General features: G+C 33.1%; 2 protein-coding genes across 5 annotated transcripts; both read right to left on the minus strand.

The window, feature by feature from the left end:
* Positions 1-1,942: 1,942 nt before the first annotated feature.
* On the minus strand, positions 1,943-7,250 carry LOC117907099 (protein trichome berefringence-like 7). Of its 3 annotated transcripts, none has more exons than XM_034820476.1 (4): positions 7,115-7,250; positions 6,044-6,852; positions 3,636-3,794; positions 1,943-2,501 (listed from the first exon to the last, which is right to left on the minus strand). In XM_034820476.1, the coding sequence occupies exons 1-4, from the start codon at positions 7,187-7,189 to the stop codon at positions 2,204-2,206; spliced, it is 1,341 nt and encodes a 446-aa protein (XP_034676367.1). In that variant the 5' UTR covers positions 7,190-7,250; the 3' UTR covers positions 1,943-2,203. The 3 variants fall into 3 exon arrangements, with proteins under 3 accessions (XP_034676367.1, XP_034676368.1, XP_034676366.1); XM_034820477.1 differs by having other exon boundaries at positions 7,098-7,200; XM_034820475.1 differs by having other exon boundaries at positions 6,044-7,201.
* Positions 7,251-11,252: 4,002 nt separating this feature from the next.
* On the minus strand, positions 11,253-15,270 carry LOC117906076 (pentatricopeptide repeat-containing protein At3g09040, mitochondrial). Of its 2 annotated transcripts, none has more exons than XM_034819021.1 (2): positions 12,004-15,270; positions 11,253-11,837 (listed from the first exon to the last, which is right to left on the minus strand). In XM_034819021.1, the coding sequence occupies exon 1, from the start codon at positions 15,233-15,235 to the stop codon at positions 12,164-12,166; it is 3,072 nt and encodes a 1,023-aa protein (XP_034674912.1). In that variant the 5' UTR covers positions 15,236-15,270; the 3' UTR covers positions 11,253-11,837; positions 12,004-12,163. The 2 variants fall into 2 exon arrangements, with proteins under 2 accessions (XP_034674912.1, XP_034674911.1); XM_034819020.1 differs by having other exon boundaries at positions 11,975-15,270.
* Between the last annotated feature and the right edge of the window lie 3,108 nt (positions 15,271-18,378).

Consider the following 18,378-nt stretch of genomic DNA (forward strand, 5'->3'; position numbering starts at 1 on the left):
TCATGGCTTTCCTCAAGGCATCTTTGTTTGCTAGAAAATTTGCCTGGGAATATACCAGAAAAGAAAGTAGTGAAGAAAAGTAGAAAAAAATACATAAAAAATATGATTAATAAATTTAAAAATTAACAAATTACTTGTATATGTTACTTCAACCTCATTTTACTTATTTTAATTCATATCGATATAAAAATTAAATAATTTTTTAAATATAAAATTTTTAATTAATTTTAATTATATTTGATTTTCTCATATTTTTCATGAAACAAGTAAATATAAAAAATTATTTTTAAAATTTTTTTCTTTGGTACTTTCTAACAACTAAATATAACCTAAGTTTATTAAGAATAATAACTGTTATTTGTTCCTTACAAGTTAAATTAACCCGTAACTAATATCAAATTGTTCAAATTTGTCACTAAGAGATGCCTTTTAATGGCTCTAATTTAAAAGTGAACCAAATGCGTTGCCGTCTATAAAATAAAAAAATAAAAAAAAAATTGAATTTATAAGAAGTTTTTATTAGAAGTGTTTTTTTTCTATAAATAACACTTTTATGAGAATATGAACAAGTAATTTTAATGATGTTTTTGAAAATATGTCTCATAAGTACAAAAATATTTGTAATATTAATAAATTTCTAAAAAGGACATTCATGACAAAAAAAAATTATAATAAATAAAAAAACTTTTATTGCAAAAAAATATGTAAACATTTATATTGTTAAAAAAAACTCAAAAAATTATTTTTATGATTATGAAAATAGAAATAATGTATGAGTACATAAAAAATTAGAAATTGATGTCGCTAGAACTTACTGTATGATAAACTTGTAATAATTTTTAATGTGATGGTATAAAATCTTAAAATTATTTTCTAAATATTAGGTTGATGAGAAATTTTCATAAAATTTTTTAAGAGAGTAAAATGAAAAAAAAAATTAATAAGAAACACTTTGACTATTTTAGAAATTTTTGAAATTTTTTAAAGTTTAAAGAAAAAAAAAAAAAAACACCTTCCAATTGCTTCCCTGCAAAACACTTTAAGCCTTTTTTTTAATTTTTTAAAGTGTTTTTTAAAATATTATCAAACACTATTTTTCACCTTAAAAGACTTTTCATATAAAATGTAATTACTTTCATAAAAATACAATTACATTTCGTGTTAAAAGTTATGACATTTTTCATATAGCTTTTCACGAGAAAGTTATCTCTTTAAAACATAATTTCAATATAAATCATTTTTTTTCTATACAAATCTTTTTATGAAAATTGTTATTTCAAAAAGCAATTTGGTTGTGTATTAATTTTTATTTTAAAATAAAATAGTAATTTTTTAAGAAAACAACTTTTTTTATGGAAGTCATTATTCCAAAAAGCAATTTAGGTGCAATTTTTTTAAAAAATAAAAATAAAATAGTAATAAATCAAATTTTTTATTATTATTATTATAAAAAATCAATTAATAATTAAAAATATATAAATGACAACTTCTAAAATGAATTGATTTTAAAAATAAAAAATTATATTGATTTAAAAAGATAACTTCACAAGTTATTTGGAATGAGTCCTTTAAAATTACAACTTCTAAAATATATATGCATCTTTCCATGAAAAGTAATTACACTTTATATGTAAAGTGTTGTATATTTTTATTTTTTTTGTATAAATTCAATATGAAAGTTGTCTGACCAAAACTACCTTAAATTTCTCCATACTTTTACAAGCACTTGTTTGAAAGAATTTTTTGGTTTCAATTTGCTGTAGATGTCAAAAATCCCCAATACATTGGTGGGGTAAGTATTGATAATTCCTGAGTTTTGGTACAGAACTGATGCAGGGGCTTTTGAGGTCTCATGGACAAAAATAAGAATAATGGAATCCATAAATCCTGCAGCATACAACCAAAACTCACTACTCATTTAACCAGACAAGTAAACCGAAAATACATAGAGAAATGAATTACTTCAATTTATAGATTTTATTAGCATGTTTTTACATACAATACGGTCTACATGGCAGGAGGTGTGGATCAATTTACGTTACAGGAAGGCAGCTCTACTTCTACCCCCAACAGAAACCAGAAGAACTCCATCCCCCAGCATGAATTGAAAAGCAGAGGGACAAGAAGCTAACAAACACCATAGACTAGGATAAGGACTAATACCAGATGCAAGAGAAGGAAACAAGCTTGCAAATTCCCTTGCTCATTGAAAAGAAACTTCGTTCCTGGAAAGTAGGTATGATAAGAGAATTTCGTTCCACATATCAGGCACCCCAGGTAGACACCAATGGCTACAATCAGGCACCAATGGAGTGTCGCTATTAGTACCAACGTGCGCATCACTACGGAATGCCACCATGGGGGTAACATGCAGAACTGTCGCAGGAACAGCCATATTCTCCACCACCTTCATTATGATGTCTGAAAATGAACTCCAGCCCCTTCCTTTAGGTTTTGACAAGGGGTTTCTAGTCACTTTGCAAAACTGTTGTCTTCGACCACTGGCACAGAGATAGGCTTACTGTCAATCAAGTTTGCCTATATAGGCTTATTTTTCAACAATGAAAATTTATAAATAAACATTAGTCGATGAATGAACATAATATGGTCATAATGTAAAGATGGTGCTATAGGAATAGGTAGTGAAGAAAACAAATTCCGTCCACTATGTTGAACGCAATGATAGGTGTGACAGATCAATTTTGTTCTTTTATCGCTTGAACAAGAGGACGGAAGTGGAAGTGAATCCTCTTTTGTTTTGTGTTCATCCACGACCAGGACAGATTGTCTTTTTTAGCAGAAGCGTGTTCACGTGGAACACGCATGTGCCTAACATAATGCTGACATGTGAAACCTAAGGGCAGACATCTGATAACTGTATTCACCCTAATGAACAACAAAGCCACATGATAAGAATCACATGGATGGTCATCAAGCAACAAGATATATAAAAGATTATACTCATATCCCAAAACCTCCCTTGAACTATCCTTGATCATATAGTGCAATAACCTTAAAACTTCTTTAAGGTTATTAATGATGACAGCATGACCTCCCACCATTATTTTGAAAAGCTGCATTGATTATCTCAGGATAGGCAAGGAGTTTAGATCTCAGCCAGCCTGCAGCTTCTGACTGAGGTGTTGTATCACTTTGCAAGGCTTACGGGTTTGATGACAAAATGAAGATACATGCCCAATGCAAGTAAGTAGGCTGGGCCAAGGTTAACTCAGTGGACCCTGGTAGCTAAATGAGTGGACCTAAGGACCCCCCAAGACCAGCAGCCTATGGCCCACATCATCCCTTAATCATCATTAAGGATAAGTTTATTATTTTAGAAATAAGACATGTTTATTCTTTACATAAGTACAAATGTATACCAATGGTTATCTTAAAAGCATAATCTATGGAATCTTATGAGAAGAAAAGCAGAAAGAGAGTGGGATAAACAGGGGACTGACATGCCAATTCCAACATCTTGGCTGCCAATCCAGTTTTAGTTCCTAGTCATATATGCAGTAGATCCCGTAGAACTTGATTCAACTAGAGAGTTTTAACTCCAATTTTCAAACAACCCCATTGAGGAACAAATAAATTTGGCAGAAAAAAATAATGACTAACTACTGAAAACGCACCTCCAGTGGGAAGATTCAAAAGAACGAAAGAATACACGTGTTCTGTTTGTGTTGATTGCAGTTTCAATCCATGAAGCCCAAGTGTTTAATGCTGTTCTGAAGGCAGTTGGAATTGACATTCCAAGCTTCAGTGCTCCACCCACCTGGAAGTAGCAGCCCCTGTCTGGAAAAACATATTAGTAGCAATCCACAGATGCATTCATGGAAAGCTAATCCATTATTACAAAGGGAAAGCTGACAGTTGTAGTTTTAAATACATGGCAGACTTATTGGAGAACATACTATATGTTGAAAAAGCACGTTTTTTTCTTTAAATCTCTAGATGTAAAATACATTTTATTTTTTTTTTGTGATAGGCTCTAGATGTAAAATACATTAGGTCAGATATACTGTTGGATGCAGAAGGAAACACTGAAACTATAGCAGAGATTCCATCTAAAATGAATTAGTCATGTGACTCATGCCATAGATGTATTAAGAGACGATATGGTCATCAAGAGAGAGAGATGCGCATGCCTTGGACTCACAGGTTATGCCACTACATTTTTACTATTAACTGTTAGGGGTTATTTAAACCAGAGTCAAATCTGCACCAGAGGATATACACAAATCGATCAAGGCATCAAATAGAAGTGTGAACACAGTTCTAGATAAATGAATGCTCAAACAAATTAAACCCATGTTTCTGAGAAGAAATATTTGCATAATCCATGGATCAGATTTTTTTTTTCTTTTTTTCATTTTATTTTGCTCTCTTATCATTTTTCATTTGAGGGTTTATTATGCATATTGCTCTCGCCCTCCCCATCATACACAGACAAAAAACCAATATGGCAATCCTATGGTTAGCTGTTGCACTGTGGTAACCTACAATCAAAGTCAAAATTAAGTCTTGACCAACAATTTTAGAAGGTTAAGAGAGCCTTAAAAATGACAAGAAAAGTGAATGTTTTCACACTGATCTAGATATTAATTCAAAATGGTTCATTTTTCCCAGGAGTTTATTATGTATTTTCCAATTGATAATCTTTAGGATCCCCGACATCACTGATATTTTTGTTATACTTTTTATTGAAAATACCATTGCAATAATCCTTTCAGTTTTGTTTCATCATTGGATCTCAATGTGCATAATAAGGCTATGATGTACTTCCATGCTTGCCTCTTTCCCATCCAAGAACTGTTTCTATCCCAGATCCCTAATCAGCTCCTGCTCAAATGCATCCCAGGTTACCCTTATTTTTATGGTAGGATTAAAAGGGTGTAACTTTCTATGACAAGACCCATAATATAAACTTACCAGTTGTTCAGGTGAAGTCTCTATTCACTGTGTGTCATCCAACAACACCATTTTCACTGTTTGATGACAGGAATCCATCTCACTGGAGAGTGTCTCTGGAAGTTTCCAATTTGGGTAGTTTTTTGTCTACAGCCTCATTGCTCTTTTCCTTTTCAAAATTGGGGGTGAGGCAAGTGATTTTTAATCATCTTAAAGAGTTATTAGTTTTAATATTTTCCAATAATTTCTCAACAATTTCCTATTTTCAAGAGGAATGTATTCTTATATAGAGGATATAATAGGGAGTTTTCTTTACACCTTTCCTTGTGGATTCAAGGTATCCATAGTGGAATCTACATTCAGGGTTGAAAATGGTGATCTTTCTTCCTTGTATCACACTTTACCTAACCATGATGGAATGACAGTCAAATCTCATTGAGGGTTAAAAGGCTGGTCTAAAGCCAAATATGAAGAAGTTGCAATACCAAAAAATATTGCCTATAACGTTAACAAACTAGTTAAGCTACAAAAATCAGCTATCCTATCCCTAGGTGTTGAATCAGAGGTAAGGGATGAGATTATGGTAGGTCTATGGTTTGTATCCCCTAATGCTACTGGTATCCAAAGGATACTTTCTCTATTTATGAAGTTCCAAGAATCATTGTTCATATTTTAGGATTTCTCAGTATCTCATGTTTATGGAAAATGCTGCAGCATAAAGAACATTTTACCCTTGGTCTAATCATCTCTATAAGGTTATGTTTCCAATTTTCACATAACTATCAAACATAGTAGTAGTAGGTGCTTCTACGAAAATTAGTATAATGCCATTAGGCAAAAAATTATCAACCCATGAAATATGGCAAACATTATTGCAACATTAAGTTCTGTTGATCAAAATGCACTATCCATTATTGGTCAAATATCTGATAGGTCGACAGCTGGGCATCATTCATGGGTGGTAAAGGAAATGATAAGCAAGAGAAAAATCAAAGTTCAATGATGTAATGAATATAGGACCATCAAGCACAAACTCGCAAATGCAGTGGAATAGAAAAGCATAACAGATAAATTTAGATAAAAGGCACACATTATTTGTCAAAATCTGCACAAGAACTAAATAACTTACATTTCAAAAAGCTTGGAACGCGTCCACCAGTGGCCTGTATTAAAAATCAGAATATCAGAGTCAATCCACTCTTTACTAATCTCATCCATCTTGTCCAGATGTAGTGATGATTTAGCCCTCTTTGGTCCATGTTTTGGGGCCAGGCCAGGCTGCACCAGGAAAACAGAACGATAGAACTTAACACTAATATTAAACGAGCTAAACTGCACACCCAAATACCTAATCCGTTTCGTGATACTATTCCCATGAATCTCATAAACACTCCTCTTATCCTCCACACCAGTCATAAGCAAACATATCAGGGATTCCCACTGTGTTCTACTCATCGAATCACCAATGAAAACAACCCGCTTCCCTCGAAGCTTTTCAAGAACTCCATGCACTCTAAACCTCGGAATCTCACAATTCTTGGGTTTCCACCGCCATTTTAAATAACCCTGATCTTTCCGCCCATTAGCCAAGCAATTAAATCCACGTTCAGCAAAAGGACAGTCCGATGCATTGTATAGAGGGTAACTCTCATCCCGGATCCATCTTCCTTCAAAAACATTGCATTCACCGGAGGACTTGGAAATCCCATAATTCTGAATCACAGAGTGAAAAGTGGGAAACACATATAGATACGCACACCCGGCAGCCACAAAAAAGGATACTAATGATCCAAGCACAATGAGTCCATTCAAAGATTGAGAAACCCAGCTCTTAAAATGATCCTTCAGTAATCTTTTTCCAAAACTGGCAACCTTCGTGATAAAAAGCCCGGAATACCCCATTGAAATCCAATTCAATCTACTCACAGTATCTATCAACTGTACAGGGCACACCCACAAACAATAACACCAACTATCATCACAAAGTAATAACCATGAAAGTGAAATGAACCCAAAAACACACAGCCACATACCCAAATGCCATTTCTTTAAAAGAAAAATCTAAAACTGATAAACCCGCTTGACCGTTACGTCAAGATTATTAACGACCATATATGCTAAAGTTGATTAAAGAAAACAAAAAAATAAAAAAGTAACGGCTATTCAGATACTGGAGATCTTACTGGGATTTGTAAACAACCTTAGCTGGTGAGTTGTGGAAGCTTGAGGAAGGAATTAGAGAGACTTGGGAGAGCGTTAGCAAATATGGTTGCATATGGAGGGCGATATGGTCATTTTATCATGTCCTCTTATAGTGGTTGGGAGCCTGGTTGGCCTGACCATGATCTCTTAACCAAACGAGGCGGAGCCTGTCGGTGGTTTTCTGGAAAGATGGAGTGGGGATCAGATGCACTCCAGTCCTCCCAGACTCAAACGTGGTTGAATCTTATTGGTTGGTAGCATTAAGAAGTCAGAGCTTGGGTATGTTTATAATAAATTATTTTGGAAATAAATTATTCTTACAAAAATATTTTCTATATTAAAAAAACGTAAACATATTTTTCAAAAATTATTTTATGAAACTGGATCCCTAAGCATAAATCTTTATGAATTTTTTTTTAAAGATCCCAACAAAGAGAAAAGGGGCATGTTTTTAAAATTATTTTGAGAAAATAAATCATAAAAATTAAAATATTAATTTTACTTAAAAAAAAAAAAACAAAATACAAGGTGGAAGAAAAGAGATAGAGAAAGAGAGGTGAGAAATATACAAAAGATAGGTTTCCATCAAGGTGCCTTTTATATAACTTTTAAGTTACTCATTTTTAAAATGAATAAATTAAAGTCATAAATAAGCTTTAATTCATTTTTGCGTTTATAAATTTTAACATGCTAGTTTATTTATCACCTCATTCATAATAATTTTCTCAAATTAAATATAAAATACGTTTTATTCATAATAGTTTTAGGGCTTTTGATTTCCTTTAAAAGCTATACATTTGAATGGATACCCAAAATAATAAATTGCTTTTATGATACACTACTTTAAAATGAGTTTGCTTTATAAGTTTAACTTGAAAATTTGAATTTGTTTGAATTATTTATTAGAGAGTTTATTGCGTAATACACAAGCTAATATAAAATATTGTTTTTTTTTTTATAACTTACATGAAAAACTATTTTATGTTTAATTAAATTTTTATAATAACAATATTTTTTTTTATAATCGAGAACTTTTTCATGATCAAGTTGTACCATAAGAATTAATATCAAGTAAATTCAAGATATCATCAATGATAGAATTCTAATTCAAGATTATCCTATAAAAATTATTTTTTAATTTTTAATAAAAGAAAAAGAAAAAGAAAATTATAGTTAATAAGGTAACGTGGCCTCTATTTGAAAGTAATTATATTGATTTTTATCCCTCAAACATATATTTTAGATGCATTTTTGTTTTCAATAGTCTCTTTTCTTATCCTGCTTGCACTTTTCACCTTCTTCTCTACTTTCTTAATTTTAATGATTTCTTGAAAACCCAAAAAAAGGCAACAATCAAAATAAGGGGAAAATGATGCACATCATACCACCATTTCGGATTTTTTTTTTTTTTTAATTTTATTATTGTTGGTTCTTCCCCCCCTCTTCTTTTCTAGTGAAGTTTCGTGAACCCTCATTCTTTCCCCTGATTTACCTTCTTGTCAAAAGTTTTCTTCCCCAATTTTAGGTCACATCCTATTATCAATCATTCTTTTTAAAAATAATAATAATAATAATAATAATTACATATATTCTGCGTGAAAGAAAACTAAAATCCATCCCTTAAAAGAATAAACAAGTATGAAAAAGATTTGTCCCTTGTTGGAAGAAGAAAGAAGCCACAAGATTGAAAGACTACAAAAAGTGAAAAGCTAAAAGAATCCGTGTCTTTGAAGCATGAAAAGCACTAAAAAGTAAAAGCTCAACCAACAAACTGGTGATAACAAATCTAAAAATTAATCATATATTCTTGTTTTCAGTTTGGTGAAGAATTGACAAAGACTCAATCAAAATTGGGTATTATTCTGTGTGTTGAGATCATAATGGGAGAATATATGCAGACTTCCTGACAACTTGCATTTCTCAATTGAGTTAAGTTTAGACCAAGTCGCATGTGTAGGTCCTTTGGGCAACTATGCGGAAAAGTACGGTATCTTGGACAGTTAGGCATAAGGTGCACCAGCTACAACCCTCCCAGGTGAACCTTCTTTGTAGGGATGTGCAATGACCATAATTTAGGTGAACATGCTTTGCAAGATGTGCAATGATTGGTGGGGTCACCGGTTAGCTCTATGGGATCAACAACATACCAGGTCTATACTGATCTTTAGTCCTTTGACACCATGCATGCTACAATCCTGCATGAGTCATGTCATCAATACCATAGCTGTGGGAGTCAAAGTTCGAACTCTTTCTTTCAATATGCTGAAGGAAGTCACAGTTGGTGATTCTTTCTCGATGAATTCTTCCATATTTTTCAATCCCTTTACAGGTAGCAAATGCTAATGCTTGAGAAAGCTCAACCCCAAAAAAGCAAGCTTGATGAGAAGGGTAAGTACATTCATGCTTGGAGAAATGTCTCCAGCATGATATTTGTTGCTACTGTTGCCATGATTTTGATATGTTTGCATGGTGGTGGCAACCATGACTTTGCCTCTTGTTGCTACAACTCTTTGTCATGGACTTAGGCCTTTCTGAGGCTAATGTGCAGCACTTAGATACTTAGCTTGCTAGGCTAAGCTATACACACGACTTGGAAGCTAAGATGAGCAATCAAAGATGACGCTTAAAAGAAAGGAAATTTTGTATTGCACAAATATACTTACAATGCTAGAAAGCTCTCAAATTAGTTGGTGCCTTAACCAATAAGGTCACGTTCTATTTATAAGCGCAAAGGTTTCACTCTATCCTAGAATTCTCTAAAATTCTCTATACAAAGGTTATATACAAGTTTTTTTAATTTATAAAAAATAAATTATAAATTCAATTTATATTATATGAAATATATTTAATATTTCTCACTCTCATTGTCATTCTTATCCTTACTCTTATTCTTATTCTTATTCTTATTCCTAATTATTCAATTTGATCTTTGTTCAAGAAGTAAATTTTTTTCATGAAATTGTTTAACGACATTTAATTACTCAATTTTACTTAATCAAAATTTCTTTAAATACTATTTGCTTTCTAAATCATTTGTGATTATTAAATTTATCAAAGAAAATGTTTAGTGCCTATAAATATATTTCATTGATATAGAATCCTAAAATATGTCTTTTCATTTTCTCATTTTTTTTCCCTATATTTTCTAGCATTGTCATATCACATTATATGTTATTTTTTAAAATTTAGTATGTCAAACTTTATTTTGAATAAGTGTAAAATTTAAAGTGATTTATTTAAAGGGATATAGACACAATTCTTTTTTTTCCCTTATGATTTTCTTTTTATAACCCTACAAATTGCCCAAACTCAAAAAGACTTTGAAATGTAAAGTGATTCTGGAGACTTCACTCAAAATTATGGATTTTGTATGCTTGAATGCACTAAAGAACTCTATTTGTTCAATACAATTCTCCATCTATTTGAGAAAAAATAAGAATAATTGTTTAATTTATCATTAAGCTTAATTTATCTTGGTAATTAGTACTAACGAAATTGTATACTTACACTTGGGAGTGATTTTAAAAAACGCTTTTAACATTTTTACTATTTAAATAACAAAAAATTTTAAGTATTAGAAAGATTAAAAACGTTTTATAATCACTAACCTCTTATACATTACCAAAATTGTCTACACTTCATATAAACTGATACATTTCCGCTTCATATGCATGAAGAGTACTAAAAGGTAAAAGCTCAACCAACAAACTTGCAAGGATTAAATCCTTAGTGATAACAAATCCAAAAATTAATCATACACTCTAAATCAAACATTTTGCTAAGAAAACATAATAACAAACTTTGGAAAAACATTTAAAATGCCCTGTTCTAATGCTAAGAGAAGACCAGAAGAGCCAGTTTTGGAATGAAAACCCGGCCAGCCAGCCAGTTCAGGCATCCATTTAATTCAAAACCAGGCTGAAAAGGCAGTTCGACAGGAAGGATCACCGTTCTGGTCCACGGTTGAACCTGTCGGAGTGACCAGCTATAAATAGCCAACAATAGAAATTTTTGCAGCTCTGCCTTTAAAATGGGATAGAAGCCAGCAGCACAGCAATGTTGTTTTGACAAAAGTTTCTAAAGAAATAACTTCAATGGCACTAAGAATAAAACAAACTTTCAGCAGGGAGCACCCATACAACATCAATTATTGGATAAATATTTTTCCATGTAATCATGACAATTTTACAATATGATCATAAATGAAAAAAAAAAATGCCACTGCAGGGAAGAAAGTTTTAGCATCATGTAATACTACTTTGGTCAGTGTATTACTAGAATTCCCAATGCCCATCAGTATTACTTTAAGGGTGAAGTAATAATAGCCTCAGAGCTTTAAAAATGAGAAAAACAGCTTTTGTGGCATCTATCTACTTGATTTTCCCATCCAGAGCTTCAACAAAGGGTTCCCCCAAATTACAGAAGATCTTATTCATATTTTCCTCTGGAACCTGATAATCCTCTTTCAACTCTATCCTTCGGTTGGAGTTTATCTAAGATTCTATTTCTAGCTCATTCTCCATTCAGCCTTCTCTATATAGATAAGGGAGCCACTAGCTTAATATGAATGTCGATCAACCATGATAAACAATTAGTAAAAAAACCAGCAGTAGAATGTAGAAAATATGCCCCTCATGGTGCTGGCCTTTCCATATGAAGGAAAAAATAGATTTACACTCTGGAAATAATTAGACTCTGAAGCTGGCTTCCTTGGCAGTCAACTGAGACCCAAAAGGCAGAATAATACCATAAGTAACATTGTATCCAACAGATAAAGACTCCTCAATAATTTTAATGAAGAAAATTGAGAAATGTTTCTAAATATTAATAGGATAAATAAGTCATCAAAATTGCTTACTGAGGAGAAATGGATTTGAAGGACTTTACAGATCTTGACCTTCAAAGCATCATTCCTGCCCACTTAGCCCCAATGAATGCTTCTTAGCAAAATGAACCCATAATATACCTCTTCTGCTTTCACATTAACTGGATAATGATTTCATCTCTGCTTCAAACAAAGACAAAAATGATAAAAGGAATGCCTCCTTCAGTCTTCATCTTCCAACAGAGAATCAGTTTCAGCAATATAACCATCTTCTTTCATCAGTGCTATCAAATCCTTCAAAAGTGCATGGATTTCACCAGCACTGGGATGAAATTTATCCCCTGCTACAAATAAGTTACTCTTCTGTCCTACTACTATCCAGCTACATCCAGGCAACTTTTTCAGTCCTTTTTCTCTCATTGCCCTCCTCACTGAGTTAACCTCATCCCAGTTTCCTGATGCAGCATATATATTAGAAAGTAGCACATAAGGAGAAGAATTTTCAGGTTCCAATTCAATCAGCTTCTCAGCCGCTCGTCGCCCCCTTATATCATCTCCATGTATTCTGCAAGCACCAAGTAGTGTTGCCCAAATCATAGCATCGGGCTCAAAATTTAGCTTGTCAATGAACTCCTCAGCTTCTTTGAGAAAGCCCCATCTGCCCAGAAGATCAATCATACAAGCACAATGATCTAATCTTGGCACAATCTTATAGGAATGGACCATGATGTCAAAGATTTCACGGCCTTCAGATACCCTGCCTGCATGACTACATGCAGTGAGAACACCAAGGAATGTGACATCATCAGGCCTTATTCGTGTGTGCTTCATCTCATCAAAGATTTTCAGTGCATTTTCTGCATACCCATTTTTAGCAAATCCAACTATCATCGAGTTCCAAGAGATAACATCATTTTTACTACCCATTTCTTCAAAAACTTGAACAGAACTTTTCATATCCCCACATTTAGCATACATGTCTACAAGGGCACTGCCTGTTAACTCGTCTGAGTCCAAACCAACATGGAAAATGAGAGAATGGATCATTCTACCATCTCCCAAAGAAGCTAAGATGGAACATGCTCTAAGGACACTAGCAAATGTGGCTTGGTCCGGTCTGGCATTGTTTCTATGCATTTCTTGATACAACTGCAAAGCCTCCTCGCTACAACCATTTTGAGTGTGTCCTGATATTATTGCTGTCCATAAGATTGTACTCTTTGGATATTGAAACTCTGAGAAAAGAATATCTGCATCTGTTTTCCTTTGGGAGTTCATATACATGACCAAGAGAGAGACGCCTAAGAAATCACCATCATACAAAAGGCCCCTCTTTTGTATTAGACAGTGGATTTGCCTTCCCAGATTCAATTTATAAGGTCCATTACATGCATCCAAAAGGCTTGCAAAGGTGATTTCAGATGGGTTCAATCCCTCGTTCTGCATCTCTTGGAACAGATCTATTGCTTCAACTAGATCATTTTGAGCATACCCTGCAATAATAGCATTCATGGAGACCACACTTCGGCTAGGCATGCAAGAGAAAACATATCGAGCGGCTTCAATGGCACCACATTTGACATACATGTCAATAAGGGAGCTTCCTGCATAAAGGCTTGTTTGTAAACCAGATTTGACCAAAAAGCAATGCACCTGCTCTCCTTGTTCAAGAGCTTGAAGATTTGCACATCCACTAAGTATACTAGCCAAAGACACTTCATCAGGTGCAATCCCATCCAAGATCATCCTTCGAAACATGTTGAAAGCCTCATCCTCGTCTTCTTCCTGCACATACCCAACAATAATTGCATTCCAAGAAACATTGTCTCTATTCCTTATGAATTCAAATTGTTGTCTTGCTTCCTCTAGAGCCCCACATTTAGCATACATATCTACTAATGTGTTTTCCACAAATAAGTTGTATTCAAAATTATGTTTGATAATAAATGAATGCAACTGGCGCCCCATTTCTAAACATTCCAAGCAGGCACATGCACTCAGAATGCTAGTGTAGGTAAATTCATCAGGCCAGAAACCACAACCCCTCATTTCAGAGAATAACTTCATGACTTTACTGGCATACCCATTCTGTGCATAACCTCCTAGCATTGCATTCCATAGCACAAGATTTCTCTCATCCAAAGCATCAAAAACTTTCTTGGCAGCTTCCATTTTCTCACACTTGGCATACATATTGATCAAAGAACTTCCAACATAAACATTAGAATTTAAACCCTGTTTGATTGCCTGAGCATGAACCAGCAGGCCATAGTTGAGAGCTTCTAAACTAGCAATGGCACTCAACACACTTCCTAATGTGGATCGCGTCGACTTAACACCAGTTTTCCACATGTTTTTGAAAAAATCAATAGCTTCTATATCACAACCTCTCTTCACATGCCCAGAAATCATCACATTCCATGCTACAACATTTGTGTTGGGCATTTGGACAAATAAATCACATGCATCATCAAGCCTTCCCAAACCAACACATGCAGTTATGACAGTCACAAATGCAACCTGGTCTGGAACAAGGCCTAGTTTCTGCATATCCTCAAACACCTTAAGTGCCTCCTCAGGTAAACCAACTTGAACATACCCTGCAATCATTGCTGTCCAGGAAACTGTATCAGGATCCACCACTGCATCAAATATTTTCCGAGCATCAACCAGAGAACCACATTTTGAATACATATCAATTAAAGACCCTTCACAAAAGGAATTAAACTCAAAACCCATCTTAATAACACCACAATGGACTTGTTTGCCCAGATCAATATCCACCAATCTTGCACAAGAGGACAAAACAATAGCATAAGTGAACTGATTGGGCGACACGCCACAATTCTGCAACGACCCAAAACACCAAATAACCTGCTCCAACGATCCCTGCCTCGAATACATGGAAAGAACCGAGTTCCATGCCAGTATATCTCGTTTCTCAAGCTGGTTAAATGCCTTCGCAGCAAATTCCACATTGCCACATTTAGCATACAAATCAACAATGGCACTACCCAGCCGCCCTTTTGATCCAAACCCAAATTTCAGGCTCTGGGCGTGGATAGTTTTGCTGGTTCTTGAAGCTTGGGCTAGCCTTTGAGGCGTTTCGTCGAACGGGTGGCGGATTTTGATTCGCTGGCATTGTTGTAGGCAAATTTTCAAAAGATGAGTAAATATTTTGTGCTCTGAAGTTTGATTCACTTGGCGCTGAATTGTTGAGAAGTTGGATTGGTGATGGAAGGAGAGGGAATTGAATCTGTGTAGTGTTGTGAAAGGAGCTCTACCGTGACGCATTGACTCATGACTCAGTCGAGTCCCTGAGTGATTAAATCGGTGACGTCGGTCGGTTGCCGAGCCCTCAATGGCCATTTAAAACGTTCCCCTCCAGGCCCATATCGAAAGTAAGTGGGCTCAAGTATTTGGGTTCCAGCAGCTAAACAGCCTTTTGTTGGGTCTGGGCTTTGAGTTTTGAGGAAATTTAGTATCATTAAGGAGAGACAACTGGTATCATTGCTCACTGAAGGTGTAGTATTTTTACAAGGCCCATAGACGTCTAATCCATTTTTCATGGGAGAATTTAAGGGTGATTACTTTTGACATGCACGATGACAAAACTAAAAACCATACAAATTTTAACAATTTGAAGATTAAAATATTTTTTAATTAGAACATTAAATAAAATAATAGATAAGTGTAAAATTTTATTTTAATTTAATTTTTATATTATAAACCTATTATAATTAAAACTAATTAATTTTAGTAAATTAAAATAATGAATTTATAAATTTAAAATTTTAAATAGATTAAATGAGTTATAATAATGTTAACAAGTTTGATTATCCACATTCATTTATACACAATCCAACTTTAATTCATTTATAAAACGGGTTAAATAGATGACATTATCCACTTATTAATCATTCCACATGAACTTGACCAATACCACCCCACCATGGAATTCATGTAAAATTAGACCTTTCAAGATTCTGTGAATGGATTTCATTCCCTTACAAGTATGAAGTAGTGATTCTTGCATAACGCCCAATTAATCATCAATGGCATGACGAAGCTAGGAATGTGCTCTAGGAAGATATGAATATAGGAATTATTTCAAATGGCAAAAAAGAGAGTGGAAAACAATCTTTCCCTTTAAGCATAAGGTAAGGGTTCAAAACCCTATTGCAATTTTAATTTTTTAGCTAGCTCCATCGGGGGATGGAGGGAGGTGTTGTGATTGGCAATCTCCACGAACAAATGAACTGAACAAGTGCAAAGCTCTAGAAGGTTGTGCATAAGGCACCATATGAGCAACACCGCTTACAGTCACAAAGGTCTAATAAATTTCCGTACTCAGTCGCCCAGCCTCCCACCTACTCAAAAACAAACAATAATTTATAAACAGACACCATAGCAGATGTTATGTAATATCCAAATGAGTGCTAATAGCAAAAGAACGAAACCAGTGGCCAACATCATGAGTCACTTGGTCTATGTGAAACCAAGCTCCATATGGAATTGTGATCTTGAGCTAGTTCACGGATGAGTGTCCAGGAACCCAACAGTGGTACACTCCCATAAGTATAGCCAATACACTCGACCCATCAAGTGTGTTGTGTTTGGTTCTTTTCATCCTGATTTTGTATTAACATTTAAATAACTATTTGGTTTTTATTTTTGAAACAATTCAACCCGTATTTTTTTTACTTAGTTTTGTATTAGAATGAAATATGAGATACATTTTTACTTTTATGCTTTTAAATAAATGATGAAAGTTTAAGATCAAAAAAGCATATGGTGTCTAGGTTGGATAATTTGTTTGATGTTTTTAGTTTTTGTAAACTTTTGACATAGATATTGATTAATTGATCGAGATGTTATTTTTGTAACATTGATTTCTCATAATATATTTGAATGTATTTTTTTATCAAATATAATATAATTTTTCATCTATATTTAAAATGGTAATTGTAGACCCCCTTGGATAGAAGAAGTAAGAAGTTTTTTTTTTCTTTTCTTCTTACCACCCCAAGAAGGAGCTGTTTTTTGGGCGGCCAGATGGGATTGGAAGTGAAAGGAAGGATTTTTCTCAATAGTACGGTAAATTAAAAAAGTTATGCTTAAATTACTGTAGTAGAAGAAGTTATTACAAATATACGGTAGTTTTTGCCCCATAGGAGAGAGGATTTGTCACTTAGGAGAGAGGAGAGAGGGTTAACAGATAAATTTTTTTTAAAACCAAAATCATCTTTTCAAAAGTCAAAAGGAAAATCGTCTCTTCAAAAGACGAGTTCCATGAAAGAAAAAAAAAAAATTAGTATTTAAAAAAATTTCTCATTTACAAGGGAACTCGTCTCTTCAAGAGACGAGTTCCATGACAAAAAATATATATTTTTTTAAAAAAATTCCCAAATTATTATTTAAAAAAAAAAAAAACAATTCCTCAAGGGAACTCGTCTCTTAAAAATAAAATTCCCAAAATACAAAAAAAAAAAAAAAAAAAAAAAAAAACAATTCCTCACTGGAAGAGACGAGTTCCCATGGGAATTTTTTTTTTTTTAAATATTTTTTTTATAAAAAAATTCCCAAAATTATAAAAAAAAAAAAAAATTATTCCACAAGGGAACTCGTCTTTTCAAGAGACGAGTTCCTATGGGGAAAAAAAAATTTTTTAATTTTTTTTTATAAAATACCTAAATTAAAAAAAAAAAAAAAAAAAAAACAATTCCTCAACGGAAGATACGAGTTCCCATGGGAAATTTTTTTTTTTTAAAATATTTTTTTTTTTATAAAAAAAATTCCCAAATTAAAAAAAAAAAAAAAAAAAATATTCCACAAGGAACTCGTCTCTTGAAGAGACGAGTTCCTATGGAAAAAAAAAATTTAATTTTTTTTTTAAATACCCAAATTAAAAAAAAAAAAAAAAAATTCCTTAAGGGAACCCATGGGAATTTTTTTTTTTTTTTAAATATTTTTTTATAAAAAAATTCCCAAATTAAAAAAGAAAAAAAAAAAAAAAAAAGTTATTCCACAAGGAACTCGTCTCTTCAGACGAGTTCCTTATGGGAAAAAAAAAAAAAAAATTTAATTTTTTTTTAAATACCCAAATTAAAAAAAAAAAAAAAAAAAACAATTCCTTAAGGGAACTCGTCTTTTTTTAAATATTTTTTTTATAAAAAAATTCCCAAATTAAAAAAGAAAAAAAAAAAAAAAAAACAATTCCACAAGGGAACTCGTCTCTTGAAGAGACGAGTTCCTATGGGAAATTTTTTTTTTTTTTTTTAAAATACCCAAATTTAAAAAAAAAAAAAAAAAAAAAAAAAAACAATTCCTGAAGAAGAGACGAGTTCCCATGGGATTTTTTTTTTTTAATTTAAGGGAACTCGTCTTTTCAAGAGACGAGTTCATATGGGAAAAAAAAATTTTAATTTTTTTTTTTA

This window comes from Vitis riparia, chromosome 18 (genome assembly GCF_004353265.1).
Source record: "Vitis riparia cultivar Riparia Gloire de Montpellier isolate 1030 chromosome 18, EGFV_Vit.rip_1.0, whole genome shotgun sequence".
In the NCBI taxonomy this organism is placed as follows: Eukaryota; Viridiplantae; Streptophyta; class Magnoliopsida; order Vitales; family Vitaceae; genus Vitis; species Vitis riparia.